Source organism: Lissotriton vulgaris, chromosome 1_1 (assembly GCF_964263255.1).
Source record: "Lissotriton vulgaris chromosome 1_1, aLisVul1.2, whole genome shotgun sequence".
Lineage (NCBI taxonomy): Eukaryota > Metazoa > Chordata > Amphibia > Caudata > Salamandridae > Lissotriton > Lissotriton vulgaris.
In genome coordinates this window covers 314,218,897-314,239,060 of record NC_141685.1, presented here as the reverse complement: position 1 = coordinate 314,239,060, position 20,164 = coordinate 314,218,897, and the positions used below count along the sequence as shown (strand labels likewise).

The following is a 20,164-nucleotide window of genomic DNA, read 5'->3' as shown; positions in this document are numbered from 1 at the left end:
GCAGGGGGGTAAAGCACCTTAAGTCAGGCGAACAGGGAAAAGAGAGGTGGCTCTGCCGCACCTCTTCTGTGCTCTGATGGGCACATATGGGCCTGCCCTTTTTCCCAGGCCTCACCCATGCCTTTGCCCTGCCCATGCCATGATACGGGAGCCACAGGCAATCTTTATCCTGTTCTTTGCCGGAAGGCGCTAGACAGTGACTCCAGGGATGCTGGGAATTTTAGTCCGGTTCGGTCAGGCCGACCACAACCAACAAGTGAACACCAACTAAACCAGGTCCGGTTGGTTGGCGTAGCGGGGTGGTGGAAGGGGTCTTTAGGTGCTATCTAGCGATGAAGCAGACAGGAAACAGGAGGGGAGACACCTCCTGCAATGAAAGGCGGAAGTTGGCCTCCCCTCTAAATATAGACAGCTTAAAATATTATATAATTAAAGATGATGTTATCCTTTTGAGCCGGTGTGTGCTGTGTCTTGTTATTGTAATAATCTAAGAAGAAGAGGAGCGAGAAGTGGGAATTTCATATTTTGGGGAATTAAAATACTATGTCTTAATTCATTTTAGTTTTCACTTAACTTCATTCATTTTCCCTACCTTCTTCTCTAAGGCAACATCTAGCCCAAACGCAGAGATCTCCAGAAGTAGTTTGAAATGTATTTACTGTAGTGAATTTGGTTGAAGAGTCTTCACCCCCTTACTTTTTGGTGGAGATTTGTGAGAAAAGCTAATGGAAGATCTCTACTTGGAAATGCTGAATTACAAAATGCTGAATTACAGCAACGTAATGGACTTCTCGAGCTCTCCACACAAATCACAAATGCTTACCTTTGTGAACAGGGCATACATCAAGAGATTCACTCACGTTTTCCTGAGTTTAATAAATATATTAAAATGTATATCTAATTTAAATTCTGTTTGCAGAATGTCAGTCTAAACCTGCCCATGTTAAAGCCTTGGTCCAGAACCAGTTCTGTGAACTAGAGGGCAGCACCAAACATGGCCTCTTTTATGACATGGTATTAATGTGAATAGTCAAGCAGATCGGTTTTCCCTTTTTAGGATGGAGTGTGATCCACTGCTCACACTGATGTAAAAGTTCCACTTCAATAAAAACACCCAGGCCCATGTACCAACGTTCTGTGTGCATGTTGTGGGCATGTATGGTTGCAAGGACCAGAGAAATCTAGTTTAGTATGGCATATGATGGAGGATGCATACAGTTTCCCATGACAGTCAAAGTGTATTGACTGTACTCTTGAAGCTAGAGGGTAGAGACCAAGACACTGAATTTAGTGGGGATGCAGACAGAGGTCCCTTTATAAATACTATCAGGACCTTCCAGCTATGGACTGATGATTAAGGACCTTTTAACTAGTTTGACTGCCAGACCGGTATAGTGCCATGTCCGTGACCACTAGGAGACCACTGCAAATGTGGCATCCTGACCACTGTATTACGAGTTTTCTGAGGGGCCAGCGGTGTGACTGCAGTGGACTTGCAGTGGTGGGTAATTTATTTCGTATATATCAATGCCTGTGTGAACATTTCCAACTGCATATATGTTGAATGCACACATATGCATGATACATGTGGAACAATACCATCTGCTTATTGCCGAAGTCCGACCCATATGTGGCAACCCCAGTAATGGGTATATGATACCAATGCACTTACCTGTATTTTTCCGAGGATGGGGTCATATCCCTCAGGCTGAAGATGCTCCTGCGTAGGAGGACCTGGAGAAAGTGATCCACATCAAAGTCTGCTTGGAAAACAGGAAAGGGGTGAGTATACACCTCAAATCCATCGTTTCTGCCAACCATTTGGTGGGAAAATCCAAAAGAACAAATGATAGACGGAATGCTGAAAACACTATAAACATTCACCTCATTCACAATGATCTGGGTTTAATCCATTGTTCTTTTACTCACCACGCCACCCCAGTTTGGACCCAGCCATTTGCAAATCAGTCTTGACCCCTCTCCTCATGGGAACAGTCCAGCCCAAACTGCAAAGCGACATCCTCCCTGGACCAGACACAAGCATTCTGGGACAGGTCCTAAAGCATCACCCTTCATCAGCCAGCTTAGCTTGAATCCAGTGGTGCAGTGACCACCTGACCCACTCTAGGCATACCCTTCAAAGTTAGGGTGACAAAAGAAAAAGGAACAAATGATGAACGGAATGCTGAACAATACAGACATTCACCCAGTCACAAGATTCTGAGTTTAATTCAGCGTTCTTTTGCTCACCATGCCATTCCAGTCGGGACCCAGCCAGTTTGATTTACTCAGCATTCGTGCCATCATTTGTTGATGTAGACCTTTATGTGGTGGCCCGACCCCATGGTCGGCTCGTCCGGAAGCTGACTCGCAATACGAACGCACCTCTGTACCACCCAATAGAGGCTGTCTTCCCCCAACCGGGACCCCGGCAGTCAGTGGTGTGCTGATTGTCCATCCATGGTCTTCGCAAAGCACATCTGCTCAGCTCATTATACAGGGGACAGTTCACCACTGTTGGACTGTCACCACCAGGATGACAGTCCAGGGACTGACGCGATGAGGCCCCAAAGTTTCATGAACACTGCCATTTGGTGAACGGAATGGGAGGCAGGATGAGTCAGACGTTTCTGTTATAAATAGCAAGAACAGTTCTCCTCAGGGCCTTCCTTTTTGTTTGTCCCTAACTTCTGCATAAGGAAATAGCAGCCAAAGTCTCCACACTTCATTGTGATAAATGTTGGCTATTTCTGCTTGCAGCCTGCATCATTACCATCTTCTATGAGAGCCATCACTTTGCACAAAGGCTGTGTCTACACTATAGACCGAAAATGACAATTGAAGGGGAACCATACCAAACAAGTCCCAGGACCTTAGATAATGGATCAACATCCCCATCTACAAAATGAATGTAAAAGTGGAACCCACACAACCCCACTTTGTTAAAGTTCCAAAATACTTCACTGACCAAGGAAGGGCGTGGTCCGCAGAGTACTTGAAGTGTTACTGTGATGCCACGGCTGGTGGCTGCATGACTGACAGTCTCCCAGAGTTGAAGGAACATCACTTGAACTCTGCACAACTTGTTTTGGAATCTAAGGGTCTGCCGACCACCTAGAAGCCTGCCTGTCTGCCTTCTCCAGGTAGTAAGGAGCCCACTCTCTGGAAGGGACACTGTCTAGGAGGAGGAGCCATCTGCATCTCACTGTGTGGAACATACAAAAGATGCAACAATGTTTGGTAGTGGTGTTTGCAGAGCCATAATATGATGTGCCCTAAGACACCAGTGGCAAAATACCCCAATCACCATGCTTGTGACCCATTAGGTTATTTCCTGACTTGTGGTCCCTTAAACAGTGTCCAAAATGCGGTCCAGAATCATAATTATGACCAAAAGATGGTGTTTTGTTGTTCCTGGACAGCATATTACCATGCTGAACAGTAACAAGTACACAGGCACATGGGATGGAGATGAGATATTGTTAGATCAGGCACCATTGGTGTGGGTCTCCCTACCCTTTTTTGCTTTCTGTCTCCTCTGCGTTTGCTGGTATTAGATGCTCTGGGCGCGGTGCCACTGCCATTCAGTGCCACAGCGTGAAAGCTCCCTATTGTAAATTGACTGTATGAACTGGTAATCCTAATTGATCCAAGGAACATGATAGGAAAGCCGAATTTAGTATGCCTGAGCTCAGAATATTAAAGTGCATCTTGTAGTGAAGATTATTTTTATATTCTGTGTTTGAAAATACCACTTTTAGAAAGTAGGTATTTTCTTGCCTAAGCCTTCCAGTGGGCTCTGCTGTTATGTGTATTGGCTGTCTGGTTTTAGAGGGACAGGGCAGGCTGAACCCGAGCTAGATTGAGTAGAGAGATCTGCACTTGAAGTATCGGGAGGGGTGACCCTTTGATCTGAGCAGAGCTGTGCCTGGCAAGGTGGATGATGGCTCCCCCTCCCACTGTGCATCTGATGGCACACCTCCTCTTCCTGAAAGGCAGGGTGCAGCCTTGTAAACAAAGTGCTCCAGGACGACACCAAGCTGGTTCTGGCTGGGTTCAGGGGTTTGTGACTTTTGAGAGCACTACACTGTGTGTTACTTCTGGATGTCAAGACAAACCTCTGTCCATGTAACTAGAGGGAAAGGACTTTGAAACTTCAATTCATCTTGCTTAAGCACCTACCCAAGGGCCTGATTTGAGCTTGCCTCCTGCTGAAGTCTCAGGGACACTAGACCACCCATCAGCCACCTGGATTCCTATTTGAGGGGGATTCTACTCGCAAGTGAGGCCTCTGTTGAGAATTCCGGGACCTCTGGTTCTACTGCGGAGAACGCGGGCTGAAAGTCATCGTTATCGTTATTGTGGGCCGCTGCTGCTGAGGAGCTGTTTTCGCTGAGAGCCTGCATTTGCTGTACTAAGAAAATCAATGCTATCGCTATTGTGGGCTGCCGCAGCTGAGGGGCTGTTGCCGCTGAGAGTCCGCATTTGCAGTACTACAAAAATCATTGCTATCATGGGCCACTGTAGCTGAGGAGCTCAGCCGATAAGTGCCTGCATTTGCCGTACTACAAAAATCATCGCTATCGCTATCGATATTGTGGGCCGCTGCAGGCGAGGAGCTGTGCCTCTGAGTGCCCGCATTTGCAGTACTATGAAAATAATCGCTATTATGGGCCGCTGCAGCTGAGGAGCTGTGTCGCTGAGTCACCAATTTGCCGTCCTACGAGAATCATCGCTATAGCTATTGTGGGCCGCAGCAGCTGAGGAGCTGTGCCGCTGAGTGCCCTCATTTGCCGTCCAACGAGAATCATCGCTATTGCTACTGTGGGTCGCTGCAGCTGAGGAGCTGTGCTACTGAGTTGCCAATTTGCCGTCCTATGAGAATCATCGCTATAGCTATTGTGGGCCGCCGCAGCTGAGGAGCTGTGCGCTGAGTGCCCGCATTTGCCGTCCTACGAGAATCATCGCTATTGCTATTGTGGACCGCTGCAGCTGAGTAGCTGTGCCGCTGAGTGCCCGCACTAGTCACCACTTCGAGGATCTTGTTATCACCTGCGTGTGCCGCTGAGTGCCCACATTTGCAGTACTATGAGAATCATCGCTATTGTGGGCCGCTGCAGCTGAGGAACTGTGCTGCTGAGTGGTCAATTTGCCGTCCTACGAGAATCATCGCTATAGTAATTGTGGGCCGCCACAGCTGAGGAACTGTGCCGCTGATTGCCCGCATTTGCCGTCCTACGAGAATCATTGATATCGCTATTGTGGGCTGCTGCAGCTGAGGAGCTGTGCCGCTGAGTGCCCGCACTAGTCACCACTTCGAGGATCTTGTTATCACCTGCGTGTGCCGCTGGGTGCCCGCCTTTAAGCCCCGTCCCAGGATTATTGTGAATGCACGCTGCGGACCTCTACAGCTGGGAGCTGTGGCTGCTGCGAGTCCGCCTGTCATCACTGCGGCTTCCTTGTAAGGTTGCGTGCCTTGCCCCTTTAAATCTCAGGTACATTGTGCATCACCAGTCACGTGGACCCCGTCCTCGAACGAAGTTCGTTCCACACCCTTTTTTAAAGTTCCTTTATTGCTTTTGAAGTGAATCTGTAATTATATGCATCGTGGCTCCTTGAGCGCTTTTAGCCTCGTGTTTGTCTATATAAAGATAACTATTTTTTTACAACTACTTGTGATGTCCGTTTGTAGCGTCTCTCCTGCATTATTATGTATGGTCATAAATGCTTCGCACACTGCTTCTGAGATAGGCCTGTCTGCTCGAGCTACATTACCACAGGGTTGAGCAGGGGTTATCAAAGGGTGTAGCCCCCTTACCCTGACTTAGGATGAAGGATCCCGATTTGGACCCCGGCGCCAGCCGCTGCCAACTAGAAATCCCCATTTCTAACAGATATGTTATATTACATTTGAATTATCTGTATCTACAGGATATAGGAGTTCATTGTTCACACCTTCACATATTCTTTGTGTTTCTGATTAAGGAGTGGATGAGAGAAATTCAGTTTGTATTTATATGTGGTATTTCCCTCCTACAGGGTCCCCTATAAATCAGATTGGGGCCTTTGAAGATGACAAGATATTGTTATCTGCTTTTAAATAGCACTTCATATCACATGTCTATTGTTTCAGACACTGTCACTAAAACATGTTATTGGGATCCAATTTAATATAACTGAATTTATTGATATTTAAATTACAGAAGTGTGAGTCAATCTTGCTGCAATTCAGATGTCGACCTGTAGGTCATTGAATGGTTCAGTGGTAAGAGTTCAACACATTGAGCCACCTTGTTGACTGTCTTAAGATACAGAAAATATATTGTTTGCAAGTTCTTGGTAACCACTAGCTTGCCCTTTGCTCATTTAACACTGTGACTGGCAGATATGGTGCCCTGGGTCTGTCTCACCTCAAATCTAGCTCTTAGACACAAGAAGTAACATCAGCTTTAATTCCTTTCGTACATTTCTTGGATTCAGGAAGGAAGCCTTCTATGTCAACACCTGAGGCTTCAGGTTCAGTGCTGTAAAGCGTTGTTGCCCACAAGGCTCTTTCGGCCACTCCTTTAACTTTATTTTAACTTTTTAATTCAGTTTAAATTAAATTGTATCTTAAATTAAAATTAATTTACCTTAATAGTGAGAATAACTTGCAACCAAGCTTATAATACATTAGTACAACTGATGCTGTAAGGAAGAAGCTAACATTGAAATACTATAATGTATTGAGCTTACAAACATTCATAAAAGAGCCTCAAGAATATTTGGCGATGAGGAGATGCTTGCCATGAACAAATATCAAATGTGCTGCTTTCTGCATGACTCTAAGGGCCAGATGTAGGTAAATTATATTTACCGACCTCTTAAATACCGAGTCATACCGACTCGGTATTACCGAGTAGGAAAATGAGATGTAGGTAAGAATGCCGGTAACAAATACCGACTCAGAACCTGTCGGTAATCGGAAACGGTATTTACCGTCTCGGAATATACCTACACGGTAAAATCCGAGACGGAAAAACCCAAACCGATCCACCGGTGCCACGGCCCATAGGAATGAATGGCAACTCCCGACCCGGAAAATACCGAGTAGGTAAAAACCGACCCAGTATTTACCGTGTCGGAACTATCCGCCGAAGAATTTGAAACTGACAAACATGTGTGCCTGTGAACCAATCAGGTACTTCAACCACACCCAAATTCCAAGCCACAGGGGAACTAACCAATCAGATCCAACCACCACACCCCAGTACCTGGGACAGGCCACGCCCATGCAGGTGCAGAAACAAACAGTCAGGAGAGCAGGAGGACAGAGTGTGGAGCAGCCTTACCTGAGACAAAATACACAGCAAGATGGAGAGCCAGGAGGCACAGAGAGATGCTGCAGAGCGCAAAAGGAAGCAGAAGTTCAGCCAGGAGGAACTGCAGGTGCTGATTTGGGAGGTTGTCAGACATTATGGCAAAATTTTTGGAAAGCAAACTCTGCATGTTGCTGAATCAATCAAACGCAGCACCTGGTTGGACATACAAGGCAAGGTAAATGCCATTGGTGTCACCCACCGTGACCTAGAAGACCTAAAAAAACGGTGGTATGACATCCGCATAATCACCAAAAAAAAGCTTGCTGCCCACCGCAAGGAAAGTGATGCTACAGGCGGAGGAAGAAACAGAGCCCCCAGACTCACCGACATCGAGGAGATGGTCGCATCCACCCTTGAGAAGGAATGTATTCACGGAATTGGAGACGCAGACAGCTCAGCAAGAGGAGCAAAGAAACCAGGTAAGATGCAAGAACATTATCATTTACCCTTTTACCTATTCCCCTCACAGGACAAATCAGACTCCACAACAGGTTTAACTAATGTCCTGCAATGCATCCTGTGAAATGTAGTCATGTGTAGATACCTCAGAGCAGTCAGCGTGCATTGCAGCAAGGGGAGCAACAGACAAGTAGCATAGGCAAATGAGAGACAGGCTAAAGTGCTATAGAAGTGTATTTTATCTCATGACACAGGTGAACAACATTACTGACACAATGTCCATGTCTGTCCACAGGAGAGTCAAAGCGCAGCACAGCTGAGGTCAGAGAGAAGAGGAGGGAAGGAGCCGGACCTAGCACATCTCACGGAGTGCAGGACCAAGAGCAGGCAGCCCCGATACCTGAGGAGGCAACTGCAGAAAATCCACAATCCCCTCTCCTATTCGGTAGTCAGGACACAGGAGCGGCAGAACTATCACCCACCCCCACATCACCATCCCCAGTGCTGGGAAGAGTCAGGAGCCATGATGTGCCCCCTCGCAGAATACTGCAAACATCATCGGAGGAGGAGGAGGTGGAGGGTGACACACAGGATAGAGGCAACACCGAGCAGCAGCCCAGTCCCAGAGTCACGCGGGCCAGTGTCCGAGGGCGACGGCCACGGGAGGTAGAGGATGTGCGGCAAGTCCAAGGTGTCTTCTGCGGACTGGAGGCCACCATGGTGAAGGTGCAGCGCCTGCAGGCAAATGCAATGATGGGGGTTCAGAAGCACGCACGCACAACAAATAATAAACTGGAAGCAGTAGGCAAGGGCATAGGGGAAATGGCAGAGAGCATGCAATCCATGGCTTCAGGAATATCAGATATAACACAGTGCATGACTGTCCTGTGTGACAAATTGGACAGGGACCATTTGGAGAGACGCAAGGCCCGTGTGGATGTGCGCCAGCAAACCAAGGCCCTGAACATGTTTGCAACTGCCATAGTGCAGTGCTGCAACAATTTAAGTGAAGGCATGGCCAGGATGACCTCTGCAATGGAGCTGGTGCTCGCGCATCAGACTGGCACTGGAGGCGACACTTGTGCTGCCGAAAGCAAGGGGTCCACCAGCAGGAGTGGTGCAAGCACTCCTGTGCATGAGTTACGGAGGAGTGGCAGGCGTGGGGGAAGTGTGACAGGCCAGCGTGAGGACATTGATTCACAGCCACAGCAGCCCCGCCCTGTGGCCCGTGCCCACAAACAATGACTTTGCACTCCACCCAAGGCTGTAGTCACGGTGGTGTTAACCGTGACATCACACTCATGGAGTGTTTGTATTAGTGAGCCCAATGTGAGCTAACAATGCTGTGGCGTAGTGAATATTAAACTACTTCCACAAAGTTACATTCATGCCTGTGTCTCTTTACTCACTCAGAAATATTGTTGTGTAACCTCTGCCCGTCTCAGTCTCCCATCTGTAGCTGCTGCTGCCACTGTAGCTTGGGGCTCTGCCACCTCTGGGTCGTCATCAATGTCCTCATGATATGTGAGCTCCACCTCAGTGCCTTGCTTGGTGGCGAGATTATGCAACATTGCACAGGTCGCTATTATTTTGCAGCAGATGATTGGGGTGTACTGCCGTGCACCTCCACTCTTGTGGAGGCAGCGAAACCTGCTCTTTAGGAGTCCAAATGTGCGCTCAACTACGTTTCGTGTGGATCTGTGAGCCACGTTGTATCGCCTTTCACTCCTGGTGGATGGGTTGAGGTAGGGAGTGAGCACAAAGGACCGCAGGGCATATGCACTGTCGCCTAGGGGGAGAAAGATAGACATTAATTGCAAGTACATGAGACGTAGACCTAATGTGAGTGTCAGGGTGTGTCAATGTGATTTACCTAGCAGGTATCCATTTCCAAATTCTCCGGCAAGTAGGCGTGTGTATATTCCACTATTCTGAAAGATGTATGAATCATGGGTACTTCCGGGGAACTTGGCTACGATGTCAGTGATGAGGTTACCTGCATTACATATGACCTGGACGTTGATGGAGTGCGTCGATTTGCGATTCCTGTATATGTGCTCTGTGGCTGCAGGTGGACAGAGTGGGACGTGGGTGCCATCGATGCAGCCGATCACGTGAGGGAAGTGTGCCAGTTGATAAAAGTCAGTCTTGGTTTTAGCTAATTCTGCCGGTGTAACAGGGAATGAAATATAATGCCCCATCCTCTGCATCATGGCGTCAATAAACCTCCTGAAGAAGCGGGACAGGCAGCCCTGGGACACGCCACCCACTACAGCTATCACACTCTGGTAGCTCCCTGAGGCCAGCAGGTGTAAGCTACATAGCACCTGGACATGAGGTGGGATGGCATGGGCCCTGGGTGTTGGGTGGTCCAGGAGAGGGTGTAGGTCCCTGATCAATTGCTTGATGGTGTCTGGGTGTAGCCTGTACCTCTGCAGTATTTCAGGCTCTGTCAGTTGGAACAGTGTTATCCTCTGCCTGTACACTTGTTCCTCCCTTAGCCATTCTCTCTGTCCTGCTGCCTGTAGTCTCTGCCGTCTTGCTATGATGTAAAAAGCCGCCATCATGGGTCCTGAGGTGCATTTTGGGACTTTTTTTATAGCCCTCCCTTGGTTACCACCTGCTTTCAATGCATGGTAAATACCGACTAAAAAATACCGTTTTTCGGCAGAATCGGTATTTTTGTGCTTACCTACATCTCCAAGGCTAATTTTTACCGTTTCTGATTTACCGAGTCGGAGAATACCAACTCGGTATTTATGTATACGGTATATTCCGACACAGTAATTTTACCGGGTCATTCTTACCGAGTCGGTATGTTTCCGACTCGGATTTTCTAAAATCGGTAATTAATGGCCTCCTACATCTCATTTCCTCGGTAACAGCCGATTTTACCGGTTTTCGGCCGTTACCACCCGGTAAACGCCTACCTACATCTGGCCCTAAGATCTTTTTGGTTTGGTCTGGTTCTACTAGATTACAACACTGTAGTTTTTCCCACGCATCTGACTTTACCACACATAACTTTACCGCACAGAAAAGTATAAATCCTATTGTAATTTTTGGTTTTGGGAGGAGTCCCCCAAACCACCAATTTTTATAACATACCTTGTTTTTATTTGTATTGGGGGTAACCACCCCATTTTAAATTACCCTTACATCCCTATGCCCCTAGCCCACCAAAACCCTAAAATACCCCTACCATCCTATACCCTTAACCAACCCATAACCCCAAAATAGCCTTACCAACCAATACCCCAAACCACCCCTACACCCTAAAAATACCCTTATCACCACATGCCCATACCCACCTCTAAACCCTAAAAATACCCTTTCCACTCAATACCCTTACCCACCCTAAAAATATCCTTAAAACCCAATACCCTTAACCTCCCCTAAACTCTAAAAATACACTTTCAACCAAATACACTTACCCACTCCTAAACCCTAAAAACTCCCTTACAACCCAATACCCTTACCCACCCCAAAACCCTAAAAAAACCCTCATAACCCATTACCCTTACCCCTAAACCCTAAAAACAGCCCTACATCCTATACCATCACCCACCCCTAAATCATAAAAATACCTGTGTGCACCTAATACCCTTAATCTGCCCCTAGCCCTACAAATACCCTTAACACTCTATAGCCCTACCTACCCCAAATTCATAAATGGCTGGGTGTAGATGTATAGATAAATACACACACACACACACATATACTTCCCTTAAATAGACTTACAATGCATAGTAATGGTATGCGTGGTAAAAGACCCAAAAATTAATGTTTTGTACATGCATGCATGGTAAAAGCTGTATGGTAAAGGCACTGCATGGTAATTGCTGTGCTATAAAGGCTCTTTTCCAACGTCACCCTTATTTCCCTCCAGCACCTCAGTCTATAGACAAGGACAAAGAGAGTATGTTGGATAAACTACAAACTCCTGGTCAGTCAGATATGGGTCTATTTTTACATATGGTCTGGACACCTTATCATAAATTAATGTTCGAGGCATATGAGCTGCAGATCTCACACTGATCATTTAATCGCCACCTGGTGTTGGGCTCGGATGATTGCATGTTGTTGTCGTCTTTGAAGAAGTCTTTGTAGCCACAAGATGGGTGACTCCTCCCTTAGATTGTTTTTTCCTGCCACGGAATTCAGATGTAACTTTTCCGCTCCGGCTCGAAATCTACTTTTCCAGTAGTTCGAAGCGTAAAAACTTTACCAAACAACTTTCGATATCAATAACTATCGACTTGACCTCATCAGGTTGATTCCGGTCATCGAAGCGGGCCGTTGGGCCTCTCCACGCCGTGAGACCTACAACTCATGGAACGGACGCCGTTCAAGGGATGCCCCGAGTGTGGAGCAAAGTACTACTGCCCCTACCCCAGCTCCAACACCTAAATCGAAGGCAAAGATCAAAACTCCGCCTTCGAGGCCCAGTCGCAACCGAAACACTGCTTTGTAAGCCCCGCCATTGAGCTTGGCTCTGAAGAAAATTTTAAAGCCTTCTGGTACCTCCATACAGTGCAAACTGCACGTGCCGATACCACCAGCTCCCTCGGCACTGAAACCGAAAGAAGTCCAGGTACTGAAAGAAACTCAGAAACCGTTGACTCCTAAAGACAAGACGGCTCCGAAAATAATGAAGCCTGTTTCCGATGCTTCGAAGCCGACCAAAACAGCTTCCAGCCTGAAATCTTCGGTGCCGAAACCCACAAAGCCTGCTTCCTATGCTTCCAAGCCCACGAAACAGGCCTCGACTCCAAGATAATATCTTCAGTGCCAAAAACTATGCCAAAGGACTCTATACTTGCTCCTAAGGCTAAAGACAAGCTACAACCGTGCCAGGAACCAAAAAAATCGACGCCGAAAGCGGTTGCTCAAGAAGAGGAGCTTTTTCAACCTGATCCTTTGCAAAAAAGGATCTACATTGATCCACAAACAGGACATGTTTCTGCTATGCCACACAGAAAGAGGAAGTTATATACAGCACCTACACCTCCAGTGCCTGTCAAGAAGAAGGATTCTGCCACATCACCTCTGCACCCTTCTTCACTTCTACCTTCTCCTTCACCTCCTCTTCCTTCAAACCTTTCACCTCAAATTCTCTGCCTCATTCTTCACCTCCACATACACCACCTCAGAATGAGGATGAGTATAACCTAGGGGAAGGGGGAGACCCAGATGAGCCTTTTCCCTACGCAAGTGATACACCAGACTGGGAGTACCCAAACTCACAGGATGTACAAGGTATCCCAGATCCACATCCATACCCATCCAAAGTACCATCTCCTCCAGAAGATAATATCCGTTTTGGACACTTACTCAGTAGGCCTGCCATCTATCATAATATCACAATGCACTAAGATGAGGCAGAAGAATATTTTTTTGCTAGTTACTTTTTAAAACTCCAAAAAGTCAGTTCAAATACTACCGATGATTGAAGGGGTCATTAAGCATGCCCCAGAAGTGTTTAAAGATCATGTACGAGCTAGGATCATAAATCCAAGAATAGAGAAAAAGTACAGACATGCTGCTGGGGATCCTGCCTGCATTGAGGGACAGCTACCCTTAGACTCCCTAGTCGTTTCAAACGCCAGAAAGCGAGCAAACTCACAAACATCAGGTGAAGCACCACCTCCTGACAAGGAGTCAAAAATAATAGATGCTTCAGGCAAGAGAATAGCTGCCCAAGCTAGCAATACATGGCACATAGCTAACACACAAGCCCTCCTCGCAAGATACAACAGGGCTCACTATGATCAGTTAGAAACAATTTTACAACATCTACCTGACCAATATAAAGCACAGGCAAATGACCTTATACAAGAGGGTAAGCTTTAACCAAGTGCGCACTAGATGTAGCGGACACTGCATCTAGAGCAATAAACACTAGTTTCCTACTTAGATGACATGCATGGCTACGCATTTCAGGATTTAAACAGGAAGTGCAAACAACCATCTTAAATCAGCCATTCAACTAACAACAATTGTTTGGTCAGGAGGTAGACACAGCACTTGAGAAAATGAAGAAAGACACTGATACAGCCAAATCTATGGGAGCCAATTCTCGACCTCAGGCCCCTCAATCTACATATACACAATCAGATCATTTTCATATGATCACTTTACAACAAGTGCTCCCATTGTTGCAACAAGGCGATTTCCTTACTACACTAGATCTCAAGGACGCCTACTTCCACATTCCCATACATCCTTCTCAAGGAAGTATCTAAGGTTTGTGCTAGAAGGACAACACTATCAGTTCAAAGTCCTTCCATTCGGAGTCACAACTGCACCAAGAGTGTTTACAAAGTGCCTAGCAGTAGTAGCGGCACATCTCAGAAGACAACACATCCCTGTTTTCCCATACCTAGGTGATTGGCTTATAAAAGCCAAGTCGTTCAATCAGTGTGCCCAAAACATATTACAAACGATTCAAACATTGCACAACTTAGGATTCACAATCAACTACACCAAGTCACATCTTCAGCCCTCTCATGTACATCAATACCTAGGGGCTACAATAAACACAGCTACAGCTCTAGCTTATCCCAGTCCAGCCAGGAAACAGAGTATTCAAGCCTTAGTCACAAAGTTTCAAACACAACACTCTCTCCCAGCCAGAGTGTTCATGCAAATAATAGGCAAGACGGCATCATGCATTTTTATTGTTCTATATGCAAGACTGCAAGAGCGCCCATTGCAAGAATGTCTAGCACATCAGTGGAACCAGGCTCAAGGACAACTTAAAGACCTGGTGTTGGCGGACAGCCGCACACATCACTCTCTGCAGTGGTGGAACACCAAAAACTTGCCCAGAGGGCGGCAGTTCCTTGAGCCACTTCCACAAATAGTACTTACAACAGATGCATCCCTAACAGGATGGAAAGCCCATCTCCTACACCAAACAACTCAAGGGAAATGGACCACTCAACAAACAATGCTCCACAACAATCACCTAGAGCTGCTAGCAATATTCCTAGCACTAAAGTCCTTCCAAGTACATGTACAGAACAAGACTGGTCTGATCAAGACGGGCAACATGACAGCCATGTACTACATTCAAAAACAGGGGGGGGCACACTCTCTGCAACTGTCCCAGCTCGCACAGAACATTTGGAGATGGGCCATTCCACAAAAAATATTTCTGCTGGCAGAGCACCTTCCAGGGGTTCACAATCAGGTAGCTGATCTGTTGAGTCAGCAGACACAACAGATTCACGAATGGGAATTACATCAGCAAGTTCTTCTACCATTCTTTCACAAGTGGGGTCATCCAGACATAGATCTGTTCGCCACACACGAAAACGCAAAAATGCCCAACCTTCGCCTCCAGGTTTCCACACCCGTTGTCCAAGGGCAATGCGATATGGATGAACTGATCAGGCAGATTTGCGTACGCTTTTCCGCCACTCCCACTAATACCACTAGTAGTACGAAAGTTAAGACAACAGTCTCTCAAGATGATCCTAGTAGCTCCTACATGGGCACGATAACCTTGGTTCACAAACCTGCTAAAACTCTCAATAGTTCCACAGCAAAAACTGTGTCTGACACCATCCATGCTAATGCAGAACCATGGAGATATCAGACATCCAGATCCAAATCAACTGAATCTAGTGAACTGGCTCCTGAAGCATTAGAGTTTGGTTACCTTAACCTACCACCAGACTGTATTAATATCATTAAGGAAGCCAGAAGACCTACTACTAGAGCCTGCTATGCAGCAAAATGGAAAAGATTAGCTATTTACTGCAACAATAATCAAATTGATCCACTGGATACTTCTATCCAGAATATGATCTGCTACCTTCTACACTTACAAAGATGTAGTCTAGCATATTCATCTATAAGGCTTCATCTTGCAGCCATTGCTGCGTACCTACAAAATAGACAACATCTGTCATTATTTAGGGTACCTGCAATTAAAGCATTTATGGAAGGATTTAAAATAATCATTCCTCCTAGGTTACCACCCTCTCCAGTGTGGAACCTAAACATTGTTCTTACCAGGCTCATGGGACCCCCTTTTGAAACAGTAGAGTTGCCAGTGTTTTTTCAAAACCCAGACTCTGTAGCAGAAAGAGCTCTACACACCCTAGACGTAAAAAGAGCCCTTCTATATTACATTGATAGGACTAAAACCTTTCGAAAAACAAAACAATTGTTTGTAGCTTTCTAACCACCACATAAAGGCAACCCCATCTCTAAAGCCGGAATTACTAGGTGGATTGGAAAATGCATACAAATATGCCATCAAAAAGCAAAACGTACATTAACAGTTCCTCCTGAAGCGCATTTCACACGCAAACTAGGAGCCTCTATGGCCTTCTTAGTGAACATAACTGTAGAAGACATATGTAAAGCAGCAACATGGTCTACAATACATACCTTCACTAAACACTATTGTGTTGATGTGCAAGCAAAGCAGCAAGTTGCAGTAGGCCAAGTTGTCCTCAAAACTCTCTTTCAAAGTACTGCAACAGATTCAGGCGACCACCGCCAGGGGAAACACTGCTGTATAGTCGATGCTCAGTGTGAGATCTGCAGCTCATATGCCTCAAACGGTAAATGCTACTTACCAGTATGCATCTGTTCTTGGCATGCAGAGCTGCAGAGTCTCACACGCCCACCCACCTCCCCGGGACCTGTATCTGTTCCATTTCTATCTTAATTAGCTATACACACATGGACATCCCTTTTTTCTATTTCTACTAACTTCATCATTTCCCATCATGGCGAAAAACAATCTAAGGATGGAGTCGATGCCCATGCGCACTATCGTCCAAGGGAGGAGTCACCTATCTTGTTACTACAAAGACTTCTTCCAAGACGACAACAACATGCAATCATCCGAGCCCAACACCAGGTGGCAATCTAATGCTCAGTGTGAGACACTGCTGGTCTATATGCCAAGAACAGATGCATACTGGTAAGTAGCATTTACCTTTCCTTTCCAATATGCTTTTTTGTCTGAAGAACACACTTCTTATACCAAGTTTATGTTCATGGCGGATCTGGAGTTTCTTCTCAAGTTAAAATAGACCATGTGAACTATCTTTATTTAGATTCTTTCCATGAAAATGGAGGCATATCTATTATTTACATTTAAAAAGGATCTTCTTGACACTAAGCCACTGCAATGGAAGAAACCTTATTCTTTGTTAGAGTTAATTGACATTGAATTACCAATGATGCAAACTATGTACCTAAGGACAGGTTAACCTATATACCAAGTTTAAAGTCAAGTTTAAATTTGTATAGCGCACTACTCACCCAGAGGGTCTCAAGGCGCTTGAGGGAGGGAACTTTACTTTTCGAATATCCAAGTTTTTAGTTGTTTTCTGAAGGAGAGGTGGTTCTGTGTAAGGCGGAGGTGGGTGGGGAAAGAATTCCAGGTCTTGGCTGCTAAGTAGGAGAAGGATCTTCCTCCCATGGTGGATCTTTGGATGCGTGGAATTGCGGCAAGGGCTTGATTGGACGATCGTAGTTGGGGGGTGGGGGTGTAAAAGGACAGGCGCGTGTTGAGGTATTCGGGTCCAAGGTTGTAGAGGGCTTTGTGTGCGTAGGTGAGGAGGCAGAACGTTATTCTCTTGTTGACTGGGAGCCAGTGGAGGTCTTTCAGGTGACCGGAAATGTGAGCTTGGCAGGGGATGTCTAGGATGAGTCTGGCTGAGGCGGTTTGGATGTGTTGGAGTTTTTTCTGTAGTTTGGCTGTGGTTCCGGCGTAAAGGGTGTTTCCGTAGTCCAGTCGGCTTGTGACCAGTGCATGGGTGACCGTCTTTCTTGTTTCGGTGGGGATCCAACGGAAGATTTTTTTGAGCATACGTAGAATGTTGAAGCAAGATGATGAGACAGCGTTGATTTGTCTGGTCATCGAGAGGGAGGAGTCCAGGATGAAGCCCAGGTTACGTGCGTGGTCCGTTGGTGTGGGTGCGGATCCCAGGGCCGCTGGCCACCATGAGTCGTCCCAGGTGGATGGGGATGATCCTAAGATGAGGACTTCCGTTTTGTCCGAGTTCAGTTTTAAACGGCTGTTCTTCATCCACTCGGGTACTTCTTTCATCCCTTCTTGTAGGTTGGTTTTGGCGGTGTTTGGGTCTTTGGTGAGGGAGAGGATCAGCTGGGTGTCGTCTGCGTAGGAGATAATGTTGAGGTTGTGTTGGCGCGCAATGATTGCGAGGGGATTCATGTATACGTTGAAGAGGGTGGGACTGAGTGAAGATCCTTGTGGTACGCCGCAGATGACTTCGGTGGCCTCTGATCTACAAGGGGGGAGGCGGACTCTCTGGGTTCTTCCGGCGAGGAACGATATGATCCAGTCCAATGCTTTTCCTTGTATTCCGACGTTGCTGAGGCGTTGTATAAGGGTGCTATGACAGACTGTGTCGAAGGCTGCGGAGAGCTCAAGTAGGATGAGGGCAGCTGTTTCTCCGTTGTCCAGTAGAGTTTGAATGTCGTCTGTTGCTGCGATGAGGGCGGTCTCGGTGCTGTGTTTGGCTCGGAAGCCGGACTGTGAAGGGTCGATGGATTTGTTGGATTCGAGGAAGGCGGCGAGTTGACTGTTGACGGCTTTCTCAATGACTTTGGCAGGGAATGGGAGGAGCGAGATGGGGGCGGTAGTTCTTAAGTTCAGTGGGGTCTGCTGTGGGTTTCTTCAAGAGGGCGCTGAGTTCGGCATGTTTCCAGCTTTCCGGGAAGGTAGCGGAGTTGAGGGAGCAGTTGATGATGTCTCGGAGATGGGGTGCGATAATGGAGTCTGCTTTGTTGAAAATGTGGTGGGGACATGGGTCGGTTGGGGATCCTGAGTGGATGGTGTTCATCAGGCGGATGGTGTCTTCAGTGGTGATTGGGTTTCAGGCGCAAAGGTTGTTGGAGGGGGGTTTTAGTTCGGAGGTGGGTGGGGTGGACTGGTCTCCAAAGCTGTTATGTATGTCAGCGATTTTGTTGTGGAAGAACGAGGCTAGAGAGTCACAGAGGTCTTGGGAGGGAGTGATGTCGTTGGTGCCGGCGGTGGGGTTGGTGTAAATGTAAATGTAAATGTATAGGCATTTATATAGCGCACTACTTACCCGTAGGGTCCCAAGGCGCTTCGACCGCTGCGAAACCCTTCCTGGCTTCCCTGAGAGATGGTCCCTTAATGGGTATCTCCAGGGTGAGACCAGGCATCCCCGGCGGTCTGGTGGGGCCGTTAGTGAAGATGAGGCAAGCTAATGCCCAGAGTTGCCGAGTGTGATCGCTGATCAGAGTGGGCACCGAGGCGAGAGAATTATCGAGTCCGCTGACCCTGGTCCAGAAACCTGCCGCGCCGGGAATCGAACCCTGGTCCCGGGCCGTCCTCTGCTCTCGGGTCTGCCGCCTCTAACCAGTGAGCCACACTACTTCACTACAGCCACACTACTTCACTACTGGTGAAGTCTTTGACGATGTTGAATAGTTCCTTGCTGTTGTGGGCGTTGTTGTCGAGTCGATCCTTGAATGCTGACTTCTTGGTGGATCGGATAAGTTGGTGGTGTCTGCGGGTGGCGTTCTTGAAGGTGGCCAGGTTCTCAGTGGTTGGTTTTTTTCGCCAGGCTTTCTCAAGGGTGCGACAGATCTTCTTGAATTTCTTAAGGTCATCATTAAACCAGGGGGCTTTTTTGCTGCCTTGCTTGATTTGATGGTTTTTCAAGGGTGCTAATTTGTCAGCGCTGTGGGTGATCCATTGTGTGAGGTTGGTGGCTGCTTGGTTTGGGTCCGATGATTTTGCAGGAGGGTTTTGGTGAAGCGATGTGAAGAGCTGGTCGGTGGTAATTGTGTTCCAGTTTCTCCGGGGAAATGGTTGTGGGTCGTGTTTTTTTTGTAGTTGAAGTGAACGCAGCTGTGGTCTGTCCAATGGAGAGCTGTGGTGTGATTAAAGGAGATGTGCTGGCTGGAGGTGAAGATTGGGTCGATAGTGGGTGGGGGTGTCAACAAGTTGTTTGAGTCCGAGATTGGCGAGGTTGTCCAGAAGGGTGGTGGTGTTGCTGTCGTTGTTCTTTTCCAGGTGGAAGTTGAGGTCTCCCAGTAGAATGTAGTCCTCGGAGGGGAGGGCGTGTGGGCTGATGAAGTCAGTGATGTCTTCGCTGAATTGTGTGCGGGGTCCGGGTGGTCTATAGATGAGGGTGCCTCTGAGTGTGGTCTTAGGGTCGGTGTGAATCTGGAAGTGAAGGTGTTCGGCGGTTGTGAGGTTGTCATCGGAAGTGGTCGTGATGCGGATGGTGATCTTATGGACGCTTGGTTGATGCGGTCCTTTCGGATGATCTTGTAGCCGTCCGGGACGGCTATGGCGATGTCGGGCGTTGATGAGGCGTTCATCCAGGTTTCTGTAAGAAAGGCGATGTCCGGCGATGTGGTGTCGAGTAGGTTCCAAA

The 20,164-nt window shown here is 47.1% G+C and overlaps 2 protein-coding genes across 2 annotated transcripts in view; both read left to right on the top strand.

Moving 5' to 3' along the window:
* LOC147747108 (vitamin D3 hydroxylase-associated protein-like) overlaps positions 1–20,164 on the top strand; it is a 458,139-nt gene that overhangs the window by 208,746 nt on the left and 229,229 nt on the right. The window lies entirely within an intron of this gene.
* On the top strand, positions 7,354–9,005 carry LOC147747109 (uncharacterized). The gene is made up of 2 exons (XM_086952360.1): positions 7,354–7,780; positions 8,056–9,005. Exons 1-2 carry the CDS (start codon positions 7,354–7,356, stop codon positions 9,003–9,005), a joined length of 1,377 nt encoding a protein of 458 aa, XP_086808486.1.

Coding starts and splice junctions, on each gene's coding strand:
- LOC147747109 (XM_086952360.1), top strand. CDS start 7,354: ATGGAGAGCCAGGAGGCACAGAGAGATGCTGCAGAGCGCAAAAGGAAG. Junction 7,781..8,055: donor AAGAGGAGCAAAGAAACCAG/GTAAGATGCAAG, acceptor GTCTGTCCACAG/GAGAGTCAAAGCGCAGCACA.